Raw genomic sequence first — 17,337 nt, 5'->3', positions numbered from 1 at the left:
TAACGCGTTCTTCGTTCTCGGTGGGTCTTCATTTATTATCGCGTGTAATACGTAGCACTTGTAATAAAATTTAATGTAAGAAACAAGTATTGGAATAGTTTTATTCCGCTTTAGAAGAATAGCACCTTTGTATTCATACTCACGGCAAACTTTTATTTTCTCAACTCGTTTCTCACTATCTACTGAAAGTCGCCACAGTACTTAAGCAATTTTCATATTGAGGTAGTTTAGTGAAAAGACGTTTTAAAATTGCGCCGTTTTCCTCCAAAGCGCTCACGAGTTACAAGTTTTCAAGTCGATTGAATATGTAAAGAAATAATAATATTTTAAGGAAAGAACTCTATTTGTATTTGTGTTTTCATCTTATATTCTGCTCTATCATATAACCGTTTTCTCGCATCTTATCTATAATATGAAAAATGCGTCTTTGAACGCTACGTCCATATTAATCATTTAAAACTCTCGTTAGAATATGGAACACGCCATCTAATATGTTCAATTGATTTTTATGACACACAAATGCGGGGTAAGAACACCCACTTTATGCCGCCCTCTAGATAGGGGGAACCTTCAAGGTCCGCATATGACGCACACATAAACACTATGTCGCTCCATAAACCATCGATTGTTCACTAGGGTAAAACACATTTGATCTGTAGTACCTAGTTTGGGTTATGGTTTATATTAAAATAATGCACATTTTGTATAATATAGACCTTATAAATGTATTAAAATATACCTGAGATAAGTTTAAAAACAACAGCTTCATCACGTGCATATAGGTATTTATTTATTTATTTATTTATTAAAATTATAACCATCGTGACCTGACAGGCAAACCTAATGCGTCACGATAGTCAAAAGTACTAATACATCATAATACATACAAATATAAACAAGACAAAACAACAGACACAAATCACCTCAACAGGTGTGCATTGTCCCATACGAATTGAACCAAAACTCCATAAGTGCAAGAGAAAATGTCAATATTACTATGGACAGAATTGAGCAGATAAATGGCCTTGGCCAGAGAAGAGTTGGCAAGTGCTCCAGTTCTACACTTAACAGGCAAGAATAGTGGACGCGACCGAGAACTATATCCACCTTCAGGAGCCCACATTTGAAGCTGCTCGAGCACTGAAGGATTGTCTACGATGCCCTTGAGCAATTTCCAGAAGTGTTTAATTACATAAACACTTCTGCGAGTCGACAAAGAAACGTATCCCAGGGCTCCCAAAATAAAAGCACTGGGAAACAAGAACGGATAATACCCGTATTCCTTCAAGTATAAATATCGAAGAAATTTACGTTGTACTTTTTCCAGCTTCAATTCATTACATTGACTCATTACGCCTGGGATCCAAATGATGGAGCTAGTTTCTAGTATGCTGCGGACTAGAGTATCATAAAGAGTGCGCAATACTAAAGTATTCCTGAAGTAACGCGCATTTCTCAAGATAAAACCGAGCATTTTTAAGGATTTGCTATGAGTCTCTGCAATGTGCTGGCTAAATTTCCAACGTTCTTCGAAAGTCACTCCTAAATCCTTAGTTGAAGAAAACCTTTCCAGAAAATATCCGCCTAGATGGTATGAATATTTTGCCGGCGTTAACGACCTTGAAAATGAAATTGTGTGACATTTCTTTACACTGAAAGGCAATTGGTTATAGCAAGCCCATTTCCATATAGAGTTGAGATCCTCCTGTAGGTCGAGGGAATCAGAAATCGAATGCATTTTCTTGTAAATTTTCAAGTCATCTGCATATAATAAAAAATCTGAATGCTCTATTGCTGTTTCTATGTCATTAATGAACAATAAAAACAACAATGGACCCAAATTGGATCCTTGAGGTACTCCAATAGGGGTCTTATATCGTTCTGAAAAAGAGTTATTATACTTGACTAATTGATATCTATTGGTCAAGTAGTTTGAGAATAGATTTATCAGATCTTCAGAAAACCCAAAATTAGATAACTTTTTTACAAGTAAAGCATGGTTAACTTTATCAAATGCTTTTTCAAAATCTGTGTATACGACGTCCACTTGTACACCAGAGTCCAATGATTTTGAAACATAGTTAGACAAAACCATTAGATTAGTGACAGTGGATCGAGATTTACGGAAACCATGTTGTTGGTCGAGAAGCACACACCTGCAATGATTAAAAATGTATTTATGCAAAACAATTTCAAATAATTTTGCAGGTGATGAGATCAAAGCTATTGGCCTGTAATTGTCAATCTGAGATTTGGGACCCTTTTTATGAATCGGAGTGACTTTTGAACATTTCCACAATTCTGGAAAACAAGAGGATCTCAAAATTAAATTAAATATAAATTTTAGAGGCTGTAAAATACCAGACTTGCATCCTTTCAGAATGTAGTCTGGAATAAAATCTGGTCCCGAGGTAAAAATGGACTTTAGTCTGCTAAATCCATATTCCATATCAACCAAACTAAAGGTTTTGATTGATAACAAAGATGACCATGAACGATGAGTCTCATCGTAATTAGAATTAAACTCTAAATGTGACCCATCATTATGGTATACGGTTTGAAAATACCTAGCAAATCCATCTGCAATCTCTTCAGAACCTTCAAAATTGATGTTGTTCCAACTCATCGATGACAGTAAGGATTGGCCATCGCCAACATGTAAATAAATAATATAGCGTATATTGCTTTAGTATTCGAACTTAATGATTTATAACTATTTGATTTAACTTATATAACTATAGATCTGACATTAAAGATTATATTATGTAATTGATAGTGCTCAAAAAAAATTGTGCAATTTTTTAGGCTCCGTATAAATAGATGTTTAGATATATTTGGAGTTAATAAAATATTGTATTACTAGTACAACTTTACACCAGATTTTGAAGAGGATCTGATATATGTATATGTTTCTTGAGGGGCTGAGTTTAAACTACTTTTCTCAGCCTTAAGGTTCAAGTTTCCGTAGAAGGTTTCAAGAAAAGTTGCGACCTTCTAATTGAAACTTTCACTTACTCTTCTCAAGTTTATTTGAATTTAATAAAGTGACACTAAATAGATGAATATTCGATTACTCGAATTATTCAACTATAATAATTGAGCAAATATTCGTAAAATATTCGTTTATACTTTCGAGTGAAATTTGAAACAATTTATACAAGTAGTCCTTTTTACAAAATCCATGATCTTTAATGCGCCTTTATTTTGTTTCAAAATTCTTAACAAAAAAATACTTTCATGCATTCGAAAAACATTTATAAATATAATATTTATCGGTCGTATCTACTATGACCGAAATTCGCAGAAATCGTTCGTTAAACGAAACAAAATTATGGAAAGGTTTTTCCTTTATATAGTATAACGTTTATCTCAAAAACATGTGCGTCGCAAATTTGTGTGAAGTTTTTTTGTATTTGTTGTTTCAAGACACAAATATTTTATTTTAATCAGCTTAATAATTTATTTCTAGTTATTAAATCTATATACAAATTGGCACAAAACAAACGTCGATACGAATCCGATCTTTATTTATCCAAACTATTAAGTTCGATAAATTTATATTCCATCAATTTTGCCGAATTAATTTAATCGCAATTGATCGCTTAATTCTGGTTATTTTAAAAATCCTAATAATATTAACCAATAATTCTTTTTTTATTTAAATAATATTTTACATTCAACTATTTTTTTCACTAAATTAATATTAGTAAAAACAGGAAAAATAACAAATGAATCCATTTTTATTTAATATTCGAATAGTTAAGAATCCTAGTCCTGATTGTTTTCTGATAATGACCATGCAATAAAATTGCGTCTTAGATATTATATATCACAATTATGTACACATGCTAACTATTTTTTTAAAATATGATGCAATATGCAGGACGTCATTTTTCACAACTCTATGATAACATTATTACAACGCTAGGTATATTATCATACAACGTGTGTGACCTCTACATACATACTTAATATTATCTTATAATAATTATTTAAATTCTGTATATTAAATGGATAAGATAATAAGGGGCACCGAATTCAAAACTTTTACAATATCGATCCTCAATAATCAATTTTATTTGAAGAAATATGCCATGGTAACCTGTTTTTTTTTTATAAAGAATACCTTTTAATATCACAGATGAGGTTTTTTTTTCAGGTTTGCGGCCAATTTTTATATAGTGATATTTACATGTGACAAATGGACGATTACGGCGTGACGTTTCTTGCGATGAAGGTGAAGGTGGCGCAGGTGGTGATGTCGGTAGATTATTCTGAGGGTTCTTGTGGCTGCGTGCTGCGAGTGTCAGGTGTGATCTTCAGGTCTGTCGGTGAGGGCGCGTAGCTGGTTCCTCCGGAAGGCTGCTGGTAGATCGACTGCGTCGCTGGCTCTCTGCTGTCTCCGGCCGTCTCTTGTCTGGTGCCTCAGCCGTCTCGTATCTCGGACCGTCTCGTATGATGACTCCGATCGTCTGCTTCAAGCACGCTGGCTGGACAATCGCGATTGTGCATCGATCTCCTAGCCAATCGCTGCAGACGCTTCTTGGAACTCGAGAAATCGGATGTTGCATTTTCGAAAGCAAGTTTTTTGCTTGTTCAGGTTTTCGAATTCTTCGGAAAGGGTTTGCGATGTGGTGATTGATTGCGTCCGTACCGAACCTATTTGTGTGGTCGCCACATTATCATATGTGCATATGAATATGGTTTACTGTAATGCTCAATTTTTTCTTAGAAATTATATTATTTTATTTTTTACACGACAACATTTAAAATTTCTGATATCAAAGCAACTTGAGGTTTAGTCGCTTCCAGAGCTTAGTTTTTATGTTCATTAAAATGTAACAACTTGCTTATATACATATTTTTTTGCAAAGGCAGTGAATTTTTATCACTTTTTCGTGTATAACATCAAAAAGGACAAGTCTGTATTTACAGATTTAATGCGTTCACTAATCTATATTTTTGTATTCAAACATAATTTAATTTTCTTCTAGGGCTTGAAAAACTGCGACAAAATTACTATTGTATGGTTCAATGCGGCTTTGTACAGTCTTCAAATTATCAACTAGGCCTCTAATTAGCCGCACCGGTGGTGACTAACATAATTTTCCTCTATTGCAAGTTGTTCTGTTAAATTATTGATGTTCTCTGAAAATTTTGATATTTTAAGACAGATCCTACCCTGCCAGTGTGGCTCTTGGATCAAAAAGTTTAGAGACCCCTGGCCTAGTGGATTTATATTATGTTATACTAACGTTCGTAACTAAAAATTTTAGCCGCGTCATCTAACGACTCGCCCCCGCTTGTTTCAATTAGAATAAATTAGTAAGTAGTTTAGTTAAGAATTAAGTTCTTTATAAAAAAACTTTATTCTATTAGCGAAGCCGAATCGGTTCCGGGAACGCGGGTCTTCCGGTGGGGCTCTCTTCCGCCCTATCGCATCCTTAATTTGAGCCCTATTTTAAAAACAGACTACCCCCGAAGCTCTACACCACTTCGGTCACGTCTGCCACAATTATATCATACAAAAAATCGCAGGTATATTTTGTATATTGATGAAAGAAAAGGTGCATGACGTCAGATAGGTCTTTAAATATTACTGCTTAAATAATAGAAAGGTTTATATTGATTCTGGGTGCTCATAAATAAACACTTCTTAGAAAATAATTGCTATCATGACTAACCGATATCCTCTACAGTATGTTTGTTTTTAACATAAATTATTTTGTATAAATACGAAATAAAATTAATAAAAATGCGCACCCCATATCCGAAACATAAAACCGTGTGACGTAACACTCAATGCGAGCAATATAATAAAAATCTACCTTCGAATATTTATTTCGATCGACTCCAGCAGTTCTAACGTTGTAGGTATATAAAACATTATATCTACTACATCCACAATATCCGTAAGTAGAAATCGCGAGTGCTCGTAAACGTCGGGAAAAGGCGGTAAACGGAGAAAGGAGCGTATATGTAAACGTACTTACTCAACCCGCATTCTTCGCCCTCTTTCTCACTCACTCTTTTGCCTCGGTCCCTCTTTTTGGCGAAGTAAAAATCCAACCATCGCCCACCCCATTTTAGTGTTTGTCGACTGCGTAATTGCTCCCTACTCGTATGTATATTTACAGATTATGACGGTGGGATAAAAATATGAGAGTTGGGGTTAAAAAGCTAAGAATTCCCATCTTGGGCGTCGTCTGGCTGAAAAGTTAACGAAGGTTAATCGTCCGCCGGAGATTGAGATAAAACTCTGTTGGGGTGTTGAAAATGCGCCTTCTGCTAGGCTTTCAATTGCGTATTTTCTTCTTATCCCCTAGCTGTGTTTTATGCAGTTTTTGTTCTCTATACTTTTACAAGTTGACTACAAATTTATCAAATGAAAACTTGGAATCAAAAAAATCGTAGTATATTTTAGCACTTACGATGTTCGGATAAATATGGTGATATTTAATTTGTATCAAACCATAATAAAGCGCCTACATGCAGTGGCGCTGTTAGGGTTGCTGCCCGGAGCGATCCTTAAAATTGCCGACCCCCCCCCCCCATACATTTTTTAAAAGAAAATCTGACCTTCCTAAAAATCTATAACCTAAAAAATCCAGAACAGACGGTCTCTTTTGCCTCAGTTACCAATTACGCTACATACTATTATATTATATATGCAAATTATTTATTTTTGTATGTAATATTTGTTTTCTTATTTAAACAATGTGCTTTATAATACAATAAAAAATGTAATAAAATAACGAATTGTCAAATTATCATTATAGTTAATTTTAAATAATACAATAAAATGCAGTATATCAAATAGTATAAAACAGTAAAAAAAAAACACAAAATCTTAGAATTATAAATAATGATGTATTTTTACCATGATCTGTCAAAGAATTAATTAAAATAATTTACAATTAAGTAATTAATTTTACAATATTTTTAATGTACAATTTATAAAATATGCCGCCCCCAAGCAAGTGCCGCCCGGGGCGGTCCGCCCCCCTCATAGCTACGCCACTGCCTACATGGCATGTTTTATTGCTTTCAAAATTTAATAATTTGCAAGGGATGTGTCTTATACAAAAAAATTATCTAATAAAATAATAAAAAAATCTCTATAGTGAATTTTTTTCTTCTATATTTTTATTTTTATTTTGGTTAAATCGTAAAAGGTTTTTTGAATTTTTTACGTTAAATTATATAAATTTGCTTATTTTTTTTATCAAATTGTAAACAAGAAAATATTGTATAGTATGATATATATATAATTAGAATGTTTATAAAATTATTTATATTATTGAGATAAACGTATTATGTACATTATATAAAATTTATTAATATATTAAGCCTAGATAACAGCGATAAAAATATTAACGCGCATAATCTACTAACCAAATCGAGCCATCTTGTCAATTTCATCAAATTGATAACAACTATTTCGCGTGTATCTATTTTAGATAAGTAAATAAGGGCTTCGGTCTACGTTACGAGCTATCACCGCAGACTGTGACATTGTCTCAGAGTCGTTCTCAGCTTTCATTTGTTCTGAGCTGTGTGCTGAATCGCACCTGTTGCTTCCGCAGATATGATCTTTGTGCCAAGATAGCTCGGGTCGCGTTTGTTTGTTTGGTCCTAGTGAATCTTGTCGACCTTTAATTAGATATAGCGATCGAAACCCTATCTTTATTTGGTATACCGATTCAGAAAGTTTCACGGAAACGTTAAAAGAAAGGCTATTGTTGGTCAGGATACAACGAAGTCAAGAGCCAAAAAGAAATTTGGCAAAGAAACGATTTTTTTAAGAAGAAGAACGCCAATTTACTCGCATTCGCTTAAATGTAATTCACATAAATCAATCGATGAAAGAGATTGCGGAATTTACAATGCCATTGTGTTCTCTCTGTATTGTTTGTCAGTGTTATTATGTTCAATATAAATTCAAACGCTGCTTTGTGTCCGACCGATCTCACCGACAACTTGGCTTGATCTTTCTTTACCAAAATTAAACTAAAATAGGTCGACATAAAAATGCATCGACGAGTTCTGTTGCGAACGAGCGCCATTAAAATATGTCTACATTTCTCCGTCTTATCTGCAATTATGAAAGGTCATTATGCACTTCACACTGTCATGTTTGTTCACAGTTGTTGCGAGTGTTTAGCGGTCATTTGATAAAAATTTTATGACGCGGTCGTGCATGAAAATAAAAATAATAACTTCTTTTCGAAACGTATCTGTTACTAGAACCAGAAATGTTAATATTATCATGATATAATTGGACTCTTAACTCACGGTTCGGGAGATTCAGCATCTTCGTTAACACGAACCATTCGAGCACATATCGATACGCTAGAAAGCTCTTCCGTCCTGTTGAACATCACACATTAACACCCCATCGATCGAATTATCGTCATCGCTTCACCACCCACTCTTCATTTGTTATTACCCATATCTGTATGATTTTACTGATCTGGTGACCCGCGACAAATCGAGTCGCGCTTCAAGCGAAAGCTCCCGTCGCCCACTCGCATGAGCTTTTATATGTGTGCGTGTGCGACGTGGCGCTGTCGAGTGTGAGTCGAATGCAAGAAGCTCGAACACCATCTGTCGCTGCGCCGGACGCCGGCTGGATGAGCTGGTTGTGCGTGTGTTCTGTGCTTATCAATCTTTGGTGTCAAACATATAAAATGCACGAGAGTTAAAATTCCACCCAGATTTGGTTAAAAGGCCGCGACCTATAACATCTTATTAGATTCAAAAGTTCACATTGTATTACTAATTCGTCTTGATTTATTTATAAGTTATTTTTATACCGTTTTTCTTAGAATGAAACAGTACATACCGCGTGACCAAATTCGTGCTTTGTCTTTCATCGTCTCGACGAAAATTTGGTCGCCGTTATATAAACACAATCTATAAATAATCTGTTCTTAAAGCAATTATTTAGTATTAACAACGTAGACTAATTGGCCAATGCTTCAAGTTGAATAGATAAAGTAAGCAAATAAACATGTTTATTGCGAGCTATGCGTATACAAACTCAAACATAATTAGATATCAATAGCTCAGTGCTCCCCACTAAAAAAAATTGTCTTACGGCCCATTGCCATTATGTACACAAAAAATAATATGTGCGGCCGCTTTAAATTCCAGTATAGACCCTAACTTACATTAAAATCATTCCAGCTATTGTTTATTCGCTTAATTAATTAATCGATTCAGATGAACTAAAAACATAATCAAGTTTTAGTGTACACATTTTTTTTTAAATTTTAAAAATCATCACTATATTCTGAACGAGTCCCAAATGAAGCGGAAAGCAATAATTGCAGCAAAAAAAAATCATAAATTTCGTTCTGAAAAATTTAAACTCTCAGAAGAAGAACATACTTAAGCATTCTGATTTTTTTTCTCGAAAAATGTAAATCCGCAATTTCTCAGATTTCTCAAGTATTCAGTTCGTATTTCGTTATTTTTTCAATTAAAGCATATAAATATTAGTATCATAGTATGTATTATAATACAACTAAAAGAATGGTAAAACATGCATTATTTGTTATTAATTAATATTAGATATATTATTTTTAAAATAACCCTTTCAAAAACATGCCATCTAAAGTAGATACTAACATGTTTTCGGCTATGGAAAAATTCTTCTCGTTTTGAATGGATGTTGGTTTAATTGACAACAATGCTTTAAATAAGCACTATAAATTATTTGTTCTCTTGCCCGTTGATTTAAATATTTTGAATTCTGTCTCCATTAATCCGTAAAACGTTAATTTTCTTACACTTCTCTCTGCAAGGCTGAAAGAATATTTTTTCTTTAATTTTTGAGCCAATAATAAATTTTCAATTTCTTCAATGGATTCTAATGATTCAATGAAGTCGCGAGGGCCCTTAGAACTCATCGAGCCATTAAATAATCGGCGTATAATTTTTATCTCTGTTTTACATTATTCTGCTTTTAAAGAATAACTGAAGAAATCATTATTTTTTTGCTTGGTGAAAGATTCTGGATTTTGGAAATATTATATTAATGGCATTAATGTCTGTTTTATTTGATTATTAAATTTTGAGCTTATTTTCCAATTGTTATAACCTTAAGCTCTCAATAATGTATCCTTTTCTCTATTAATATATTCTACAGTGATCTTTATTAGCTGTAAATACTTTATCAAAAATAATTTCATGTCTAAAATGAGGCTTAAATTTTTTTTCAACTTTTATACTTTTGTGTAAAGCTATTTCGCATAATTTTTCTAGTGTCGTTTATCGTTCGCTATTCGTACACATTTAATTTTATATAATACATTTTTTGTGAAATGAAAATTCTTGATTGGACATTTTTCTCGAGAGATTTTCGAGAAATAATCGCGAAAAGAAACACTAAACTAATTGCCCGTAAATTATAAATACAGATTTTTATTATTTTTATCATATGTACGTATGATTCCCATATAGGAGGACATGCCCTCCTTTTTTATTTAAAATGTCATATCACACTACTGCACAAATAATATAAGTTAGGGAAATTATTACTAGAAAATTCTAAAAAAATATGTTTTTGTTAAAAATTCAATATATTTTTAAATAGTTTACACTCGCTGCGCTGCAATTTTGATTTGTGATACAAATAGTGATTTGAATCTGCTAAATTGCCAGCTTCATTCAGAGCAGGTAGTGAATAAAATGACCGATTAACGCTCAAAAAATATCGCTTAGCAAATGTTTCATTTCAACAACCTCAAACATTTGTCGGTCAGTAAAAGGCGTTTTATAACAATATTACTACTTTATGTGAGAATTGAATGAAGCATATCTAAACCGAATTTTAACCAATAGAGCGCAAAAAACAATTATCCCTTATCAGAAGTAAAAATTACACGTCACAGCTAGAGTTCTAAATTGAATATTTGGATTATTCACTTGATTTTCAATTATATGAATATTTTAATAATTTATTGAATATTCATATGAAATTTAAAATATAATAATACAAATTTAATCTAAACCGAATTTTGACCAATAGGAGAGCGCAAAAAACAATTATCCCTTCTCAGAAGTCAAAAATCCACGTCAAAAGCAATAAAATTGTGTCGGCGCCGTTGCAGTGGGAACACTCGTTACCGAGCGTTCCCACTGCAACGGCGCCGACACGATTTTATTACTTTTGACGTGAATTTTTGACTTCTGAGAAGTGATAATTGTTTTTGTGTCCTCCTACTGACTAAAATTCAGTTTTAATATACTTTGCCTAACACTCTTATATATCGGTAATAATAGCTATCATATTTTTAAAACATAGTGTAATATTTAAGTGCAAACAATATGCGAAATTAGACGTCTGTTTGTACTTCTTTTTCCATTTATTTTCTCCTACGAGAAGAGTTGATTTAGTTTGCATTTTGGACATGTCCTAATAAAAGTTATAAAACTATTATATATTTAGTTTTAGAACTTTCATTCGGACTTGTAGGTTTTGGTTAATTCGTGTAGGTCAGGTTTGGGTTTGACTGCAAATGGACGTTTCGCAACTGTCAAATTGAGTTTTATAGACATTTTAGAGCAGTATTGGTTTAATTATATTTTCGTTTATTTAGCTAATATAGCTTATTTTTACACTAAACAAATTTTAATTAAACATACATATAATATAATATATAATATAAACATAACATTTATTTCTTAATGCACGAAGGTGTTTCTTTATTCCATTGAGGAAACCCGTTACATTTTAATTTTTGCGGATTCTCCTAGGAATATGACACGAATTCACACCTCCGTACAATATTCCCCTGGCCTCTATTTCTAGTACATCCATCCATGTACTGTAATATTTCTTATTAAATACTTATTATGATACTTTAATATAAATACTAAAACATTCATCTTCAATATTCCTTGAACATTTAACCATTCCAAACTATTAATCATACATGTAAACTATGTATATACGTATCTTCACTGAAAAATACACATTCACTGTAACATTGATATGTCGCATGTAAATAAATAATATGTATGTAAATGTATATAATTACTACATATGGATTAGTTGAAATCATATAATTTTATTAGCACTTGCCAGATAAATTATGTTTTCACTGGTAAAAATGTATATCTATCGGTGAATATGTGATTTTACTGAAATGTTTTACTTGAAAAAATATTTTCGGGATAAATTCGAGACTATTTTATTTAGATTATTTTTTAGATTTTCAGAATCAGAAATGTCATTTTAGCTTTTTTTATATATTGCTTTCATTATTAATTATTCTTAATATTTCTTGTCAAATTCAAGGGAGGGGGGTTTAATTTTATAATAAAAACAACGCAGACAATGATATAATACACAGTATCTTTGCTATAAAAATTTCTATCACGATCTGCGACTCATTCCGTTTATTGTGAGCAAAAACCCTCCATCGCAATGTATAAATCGGCTACCGTATGTTCGAAGCCTCATAGGTATACGTCCACTCCGAATTAACCCGCGTCCCGCTCACAAATGCGCTGCCGAGAAGCTTCTCGTCCGTTCGTCGTCGCCGTCGCCGTCGCCGCTCGCGTCCCACCGTTGGGGAGGCGCTGCATCCGCCGCTCAAACAGCAGTTCGGCCGCGACCGCCGGTCGGAGTGCACGCGTTTTGTGGCTCGTCGTGCGCGCTACGTGGTTCGCGTTTCGCGCGAGTCCGTTTGGAGTGAAAATGCACATACCCCTCGCGAGGCGGAGCAGGCTCGCCGTCCCAGAAACGCCTCCGCCCCCCTCGGGTCGCGCCTCCGCCCTCGCAAGCGCCGAGGGATCCCCGGGCGCCTTCCGCCTCCACGAGAGGAAACGGAGACTCCTCTGACCGCCCGACGATCTGACGATCCGATGATCCGACGCGAACCTATACGCTGTGATAAATCGAGCTGTGATTGATTAGTGTTAGTGTTACATAGAAATATATCGTAGAGTGAGGAGTGCGGTGTTCTATTTTTTATATGAATATTGTCAAATGAAGATGAAGGAGGAAGACTGCAGGCTGTGCCAGTACTACGCGCAAAGGAGGTGCACTCACGCAGACTTCAGCATCGAAGGGCTGATGGGGGCGAGGCCGAGGGCTTCGCAAGCCCATCCGCCGCCGCCTCCGCCCCCTGAGCTCTGGATGACCAACGACGCTCTGTTGCTCTCTGCGTATTTCTTCAAGCTAGGTACGATCGAATGATCAGCTGACTTTGTACACAAAACTACAGAACAAACGTTCTTTAAAAACTATATTTTCACATATCAATTTTGCGACCTAACCTAACTAAGATCATTTTAACGCTCGTTTATGATTGGTTGTGTGCGACTATATTGTAATAACGGAAGTCCTTATATTTTGTTTTTGTGTCGCAGTATAGAGCAAAAAACAGCAAACAACTACTTTTTTTCAACTGATCAAATTATTTAAGATCTAGTTTTTCGTTAAAATTGAAATTGTTACTATTTTATTTAAAAGATCGACCAAGGTCTATTTTTATTTTCGTAATAAATTTGTAATTTATCTTTCATGGAAAAAATATTTATATTATTGCCTCAAATGCAAACATAAACGTCATTCAATTGTATAAAAATATCGGCTAAATAAGCAATTTGCTAATGGAATTTTTTTATGTGGCAAGACTTTATATGTGGCAGTATGAAACAGCAAAGAGAATCATATATATATATTGACACTCGTATCTGTTTTATTCATGAATAGTTTTTGCTGCTTCATCTGAATGCATTTGAAAGATAAAATAATATTTCGAGAAACCAAAGCATGTCTGTAAATATTCCGCGGCTCTTTATAAAACTGTCGATACATTTATTCGGTTGCTGTTGGTTTGTAAATTTGCATAGAGTAATATTGTAGTTATATCGAATAAAAGCCAATAAGATTAAAAGTCTTTAAAATTGTAAGGGTCGCAAGATTTCTCATGTACCATATGTATGTATAGTAATGTGCATACGATAGCTTAACTTATAAAATATACTGTTAACACATAAATTGTCTAAAATATATCTAGGTAGGGGGTGGTTTTGAAACAACCCAATCACCTTGTAGAGAAACTCATTTTTTCCGCGGAACACCAGTTAGAATCGCTTTTTTAAAAATAGTTTACCATTTAGAAGTCCAAAGGCATGTATGTCATGCCCAAAATGGTTTTAGCATTAGTCCCAAGGCATCTATGTCACGCCTAATATATTTTCTATTTTTAAAGCCACGATGATAAAATTTCCAGTATTTTTTATCAGTATATTACGGTAAAAAGATTAACTAATTCCTATACATTTTACCTGGAATTGTTAAACTACTAAAATTCGCCGTAAAATATGTTAATCCATCGATGGATTTTTGGAAACAATTTTTTGTCCAGTCTGTACCAGTTGCTTAAAACCTAGACATAGTTCTCAATCTGAAAAGTTTTGTTTTTACATTTACGTACATATTTTCTTTAAATAAATTAAATTACTGTTTTTAATTCAACTCAATAGTTAGACAATATATTTTGAGAGCATTAAATTCTGAATCGCGAAGTTGATGTTGACGAATCAATTGTCATATATTTATTATTATGTGCCCTGTTATAGATCTATAGTTTTTCAAACCCAAACATAATGAAAGTTTTAAAACTATAGTTTTAAAACAGAACTTTCATTATGTCAGTAAATAATTTTAATGAAATTAGTTATGAAAAATATTTTTTAGAATTGTGATATATTCAATAATTAAGTTACATTTATTGATTATTAAATATATTTATTTAATAATTATTAGAAGTAAACAATTTAAATATAATTAAATGTTCATTAATTAATTTAAATATAAAAATATTTGTCAAAGTCCAAAATACAATCTAAGCCAACTCATTTTGAATAAGTACAGACAGACGTCGCATCTCGCATATTGCTCCATAGTTTGTCTGCACTTGGATAATATGTTTTAAAATATGATAGCTATCATTCATTATCAGTATTTACTAAAATGAAATTTAAAAAATAATATTACAAATTTAACGCTCTAGAACGAGCGTTCCCACTGCGACGACGACGGTTTTATTGCTTTTGACGTGGATTTTTGACTTCTGAGAAGGAATAATTGTTTTTTGCACTCTCATATTAGTCAAAATTTGATTTAGATGTGTTACATTAAATTTGTAATAATATTTTTAAATTGATATTCAATCAAATATTCATATAATTGAAAATCGAGCGAATAATCGGAATAATTTTATTGCTTTTGACGTGGATTTTTGACTTCTGAGAAGGGATAATTGTTTTTTGCGCTCTCCTATTTAACAAAATTCAGTTTATATATGCTTCTTTCGATTCTCACTTATTTTAAGTGGTAAAATTGTCTTGAATATGAACGCTAGATAACCGGCACGATTTTATTGCTTTAACTTGAACTTGTTCAGAAAAATGTATGTTATTTAATGAAAAATACTATGAATCTCTATGAAATCGAAATTAATATCGTGTTGAAACACTAATATACTATTGTTTGCTCGATATTGTATGATATTAACTTCGAACTCGCAGAAGCATTTTTTAGAAATGTTGCAGATTTTTTTGAGAATATTAAGGGCGAACAGATATTGTAGTTTTTAATGCATCTAACTTGTCGAAACCGGTCTAAGAATATATATGCATAAAGGTGTAGTAACTGTAAAGTTATAATCTTATAATGCATTTTAGGTTTACCGTTTACCAACCCCAAACATTAATTTATTATTATACATATGTATATAATCTTAAAATAAAATAAATTCAGCTTAAACTTTTTTTAACTAAATTGAAAAGTAAGCGGCATCGCTTTTATTGCTAATTATTGGTAATTTTTTAATCTATTTTTACACAAAATAATAAAAAAAAAAAATTTTACTTTATATGTAAATTAATACCCAGTAATTTAAAGAAATATATTTTAAAAGTGATCCGAGGATGAAGTGGTTTAAACAATTGTTAATTTTAATTTTAAAAGGGTCCGCGAGCCAACAATTTATTTAAGAGATCTCCCGCTAAAAATCTTAAATGTTCTACATAGATAACCAATATCACACCAAGGAGCTGAATATATTTTTTTAACCATTGCTACAAGAATATAGTTAAAAGCTGATGTAACTTCTCTATCACTTTTATAAGACTTTGTTTACGCACCCTGTTATGTCATGCATCTTTTATATCTAACCTAGAAATGAACCATAATAACATATTTGCGTTGAAGCGATTCAATCACTTTTGTCGGATTTGGACAATTGCACTTCAATGTTTATATACAAAATATAGTGGGGATCAACTTTATGATAATATTGCGATATACCTTCATTTAGCAATTGCTTATAAGCAGATAGTTGTAAAAGTTGCTTCGAATTCTGTGTCTTAAAATTTTATTTGTTTAATTCAGATTGTTGATTTTATGTAGCACTATATCGGTTGACATTTACTGTAAAATATTCCACAAACGAAATCAGCCAACATTTATTAGTATTACTCTCGCGAAATATTTGATGATCTGAAAATATCCCAGGGACTACTGCCATAAAATAATCAATATTTACTCATTTACTTGAATATGAAATTTATTGTTCGGAATAGAATATATGTGTTACATATTAAAGTTTGAAATGCAGCTAAGTCTGTAAAGTTTTATTTGGTAGTTGAACGTCAAATTTGAGTGTAAATATTCGCTTATAACATGAATTTCATATATTACAATAACTTAATGCTCTTAAAACAAATTTAAATATTCTCAAAATGTATTATATCAGATTATTATATAAAAATAAAGCTTTCTTATATCATAACTATTAGTTAATAATTTTTATTATGCATTCTTCGCGAAATTGTCACCATATGGCATATGTTTTCGTGTTTAATTTTTCAATTGCCGAATCGACACTTGTGTACATTAAAACCGAGCGTTGAATCTTCTCATTCAACAAAATATAATGTTGCTAATGTATAAATCGGTGGTTTTGAGTGATTGGATAATTTGCCGAAACCGACCGTCTTGGCGTGGTATTATCTCTGCGGTGTTGGTTCTGGATTATGGGGATTTGATTGAGAGATTATCGAACGTACACCGGATTTACTAACTTACTCACTAACTCGACATTAAACATCCATGCTGTTACCGAAATCTGGTTAATATTATAATTATAGCAATTTATGAACATATCGCTAAAGATTAGTTAGAACATACTGATTCTCCTCTTCGAGTTTTCTCTTTAATGCGTTGTTGAATGTAGGTGCAATATTTGCTTATTCATTATATAGCATAAGTGCAGCAGTCATGCATGCGAAGCAGATCAATGCTCGTAATAA

The 17,337-nt window shown here is 32.7% G+C and overlaps 1 protein-coding gene across 14 annotated transcripts in view; it reads left to right on the top strand.

Moving 5' to 3' along the window:
- The window catches only part of Hers (Histone gene-specific Epigenetic Repressor in late S phase), a 386,163-nt gene that overhangs the window by 244,954 nt on the left and 123,872 nt on the right, over positions 1-17,337 (top strand). The window contains exons 1-2 of one of the 14 annotated variants that reach the window (XM_088205899.1): positions 12,614-12,929; positions 13,007-13,196. The exons of 12 other annotated variants lie outside the window; for them this stretch is intronic. In XM_088205899.1, coding sequence (XP_088062025.1) covers positions 13,007-13,196 — 190 coding nt within the window. In that variant the 5' untranslated portion in view covers positions 12,614-12,929. Of the gene's footprint in view, positions 1-12,613; positions 13,197-17,337 lie in introns of those variants that run through there. One more of the 14 variants, XM_088205898.1, reaches the window with a different exon arrangement.

This window comes from Plectrocnemia conspersa, unplaced genomic scaffold (genome assembly GCF_051122295.1).
Source record: "Plectrocnemia conspersa isolate PC_06_02 unplaced genomic scaffold, ASM5112229v1 ptg000002l, whole genome shotgun sequence".
Classification (NCBI taxonomy): Eukaryota; Metazoa; Arthropoda; class Insecta; order Trichoptera; family Polycentropodidae; genus Plectrocnemia; species Plectrocnemia conspersa.
Note: the sequence above shows the minus strand (reverse complement) of the source record. Positions and strands in the feature narration are given on the sequence as shown.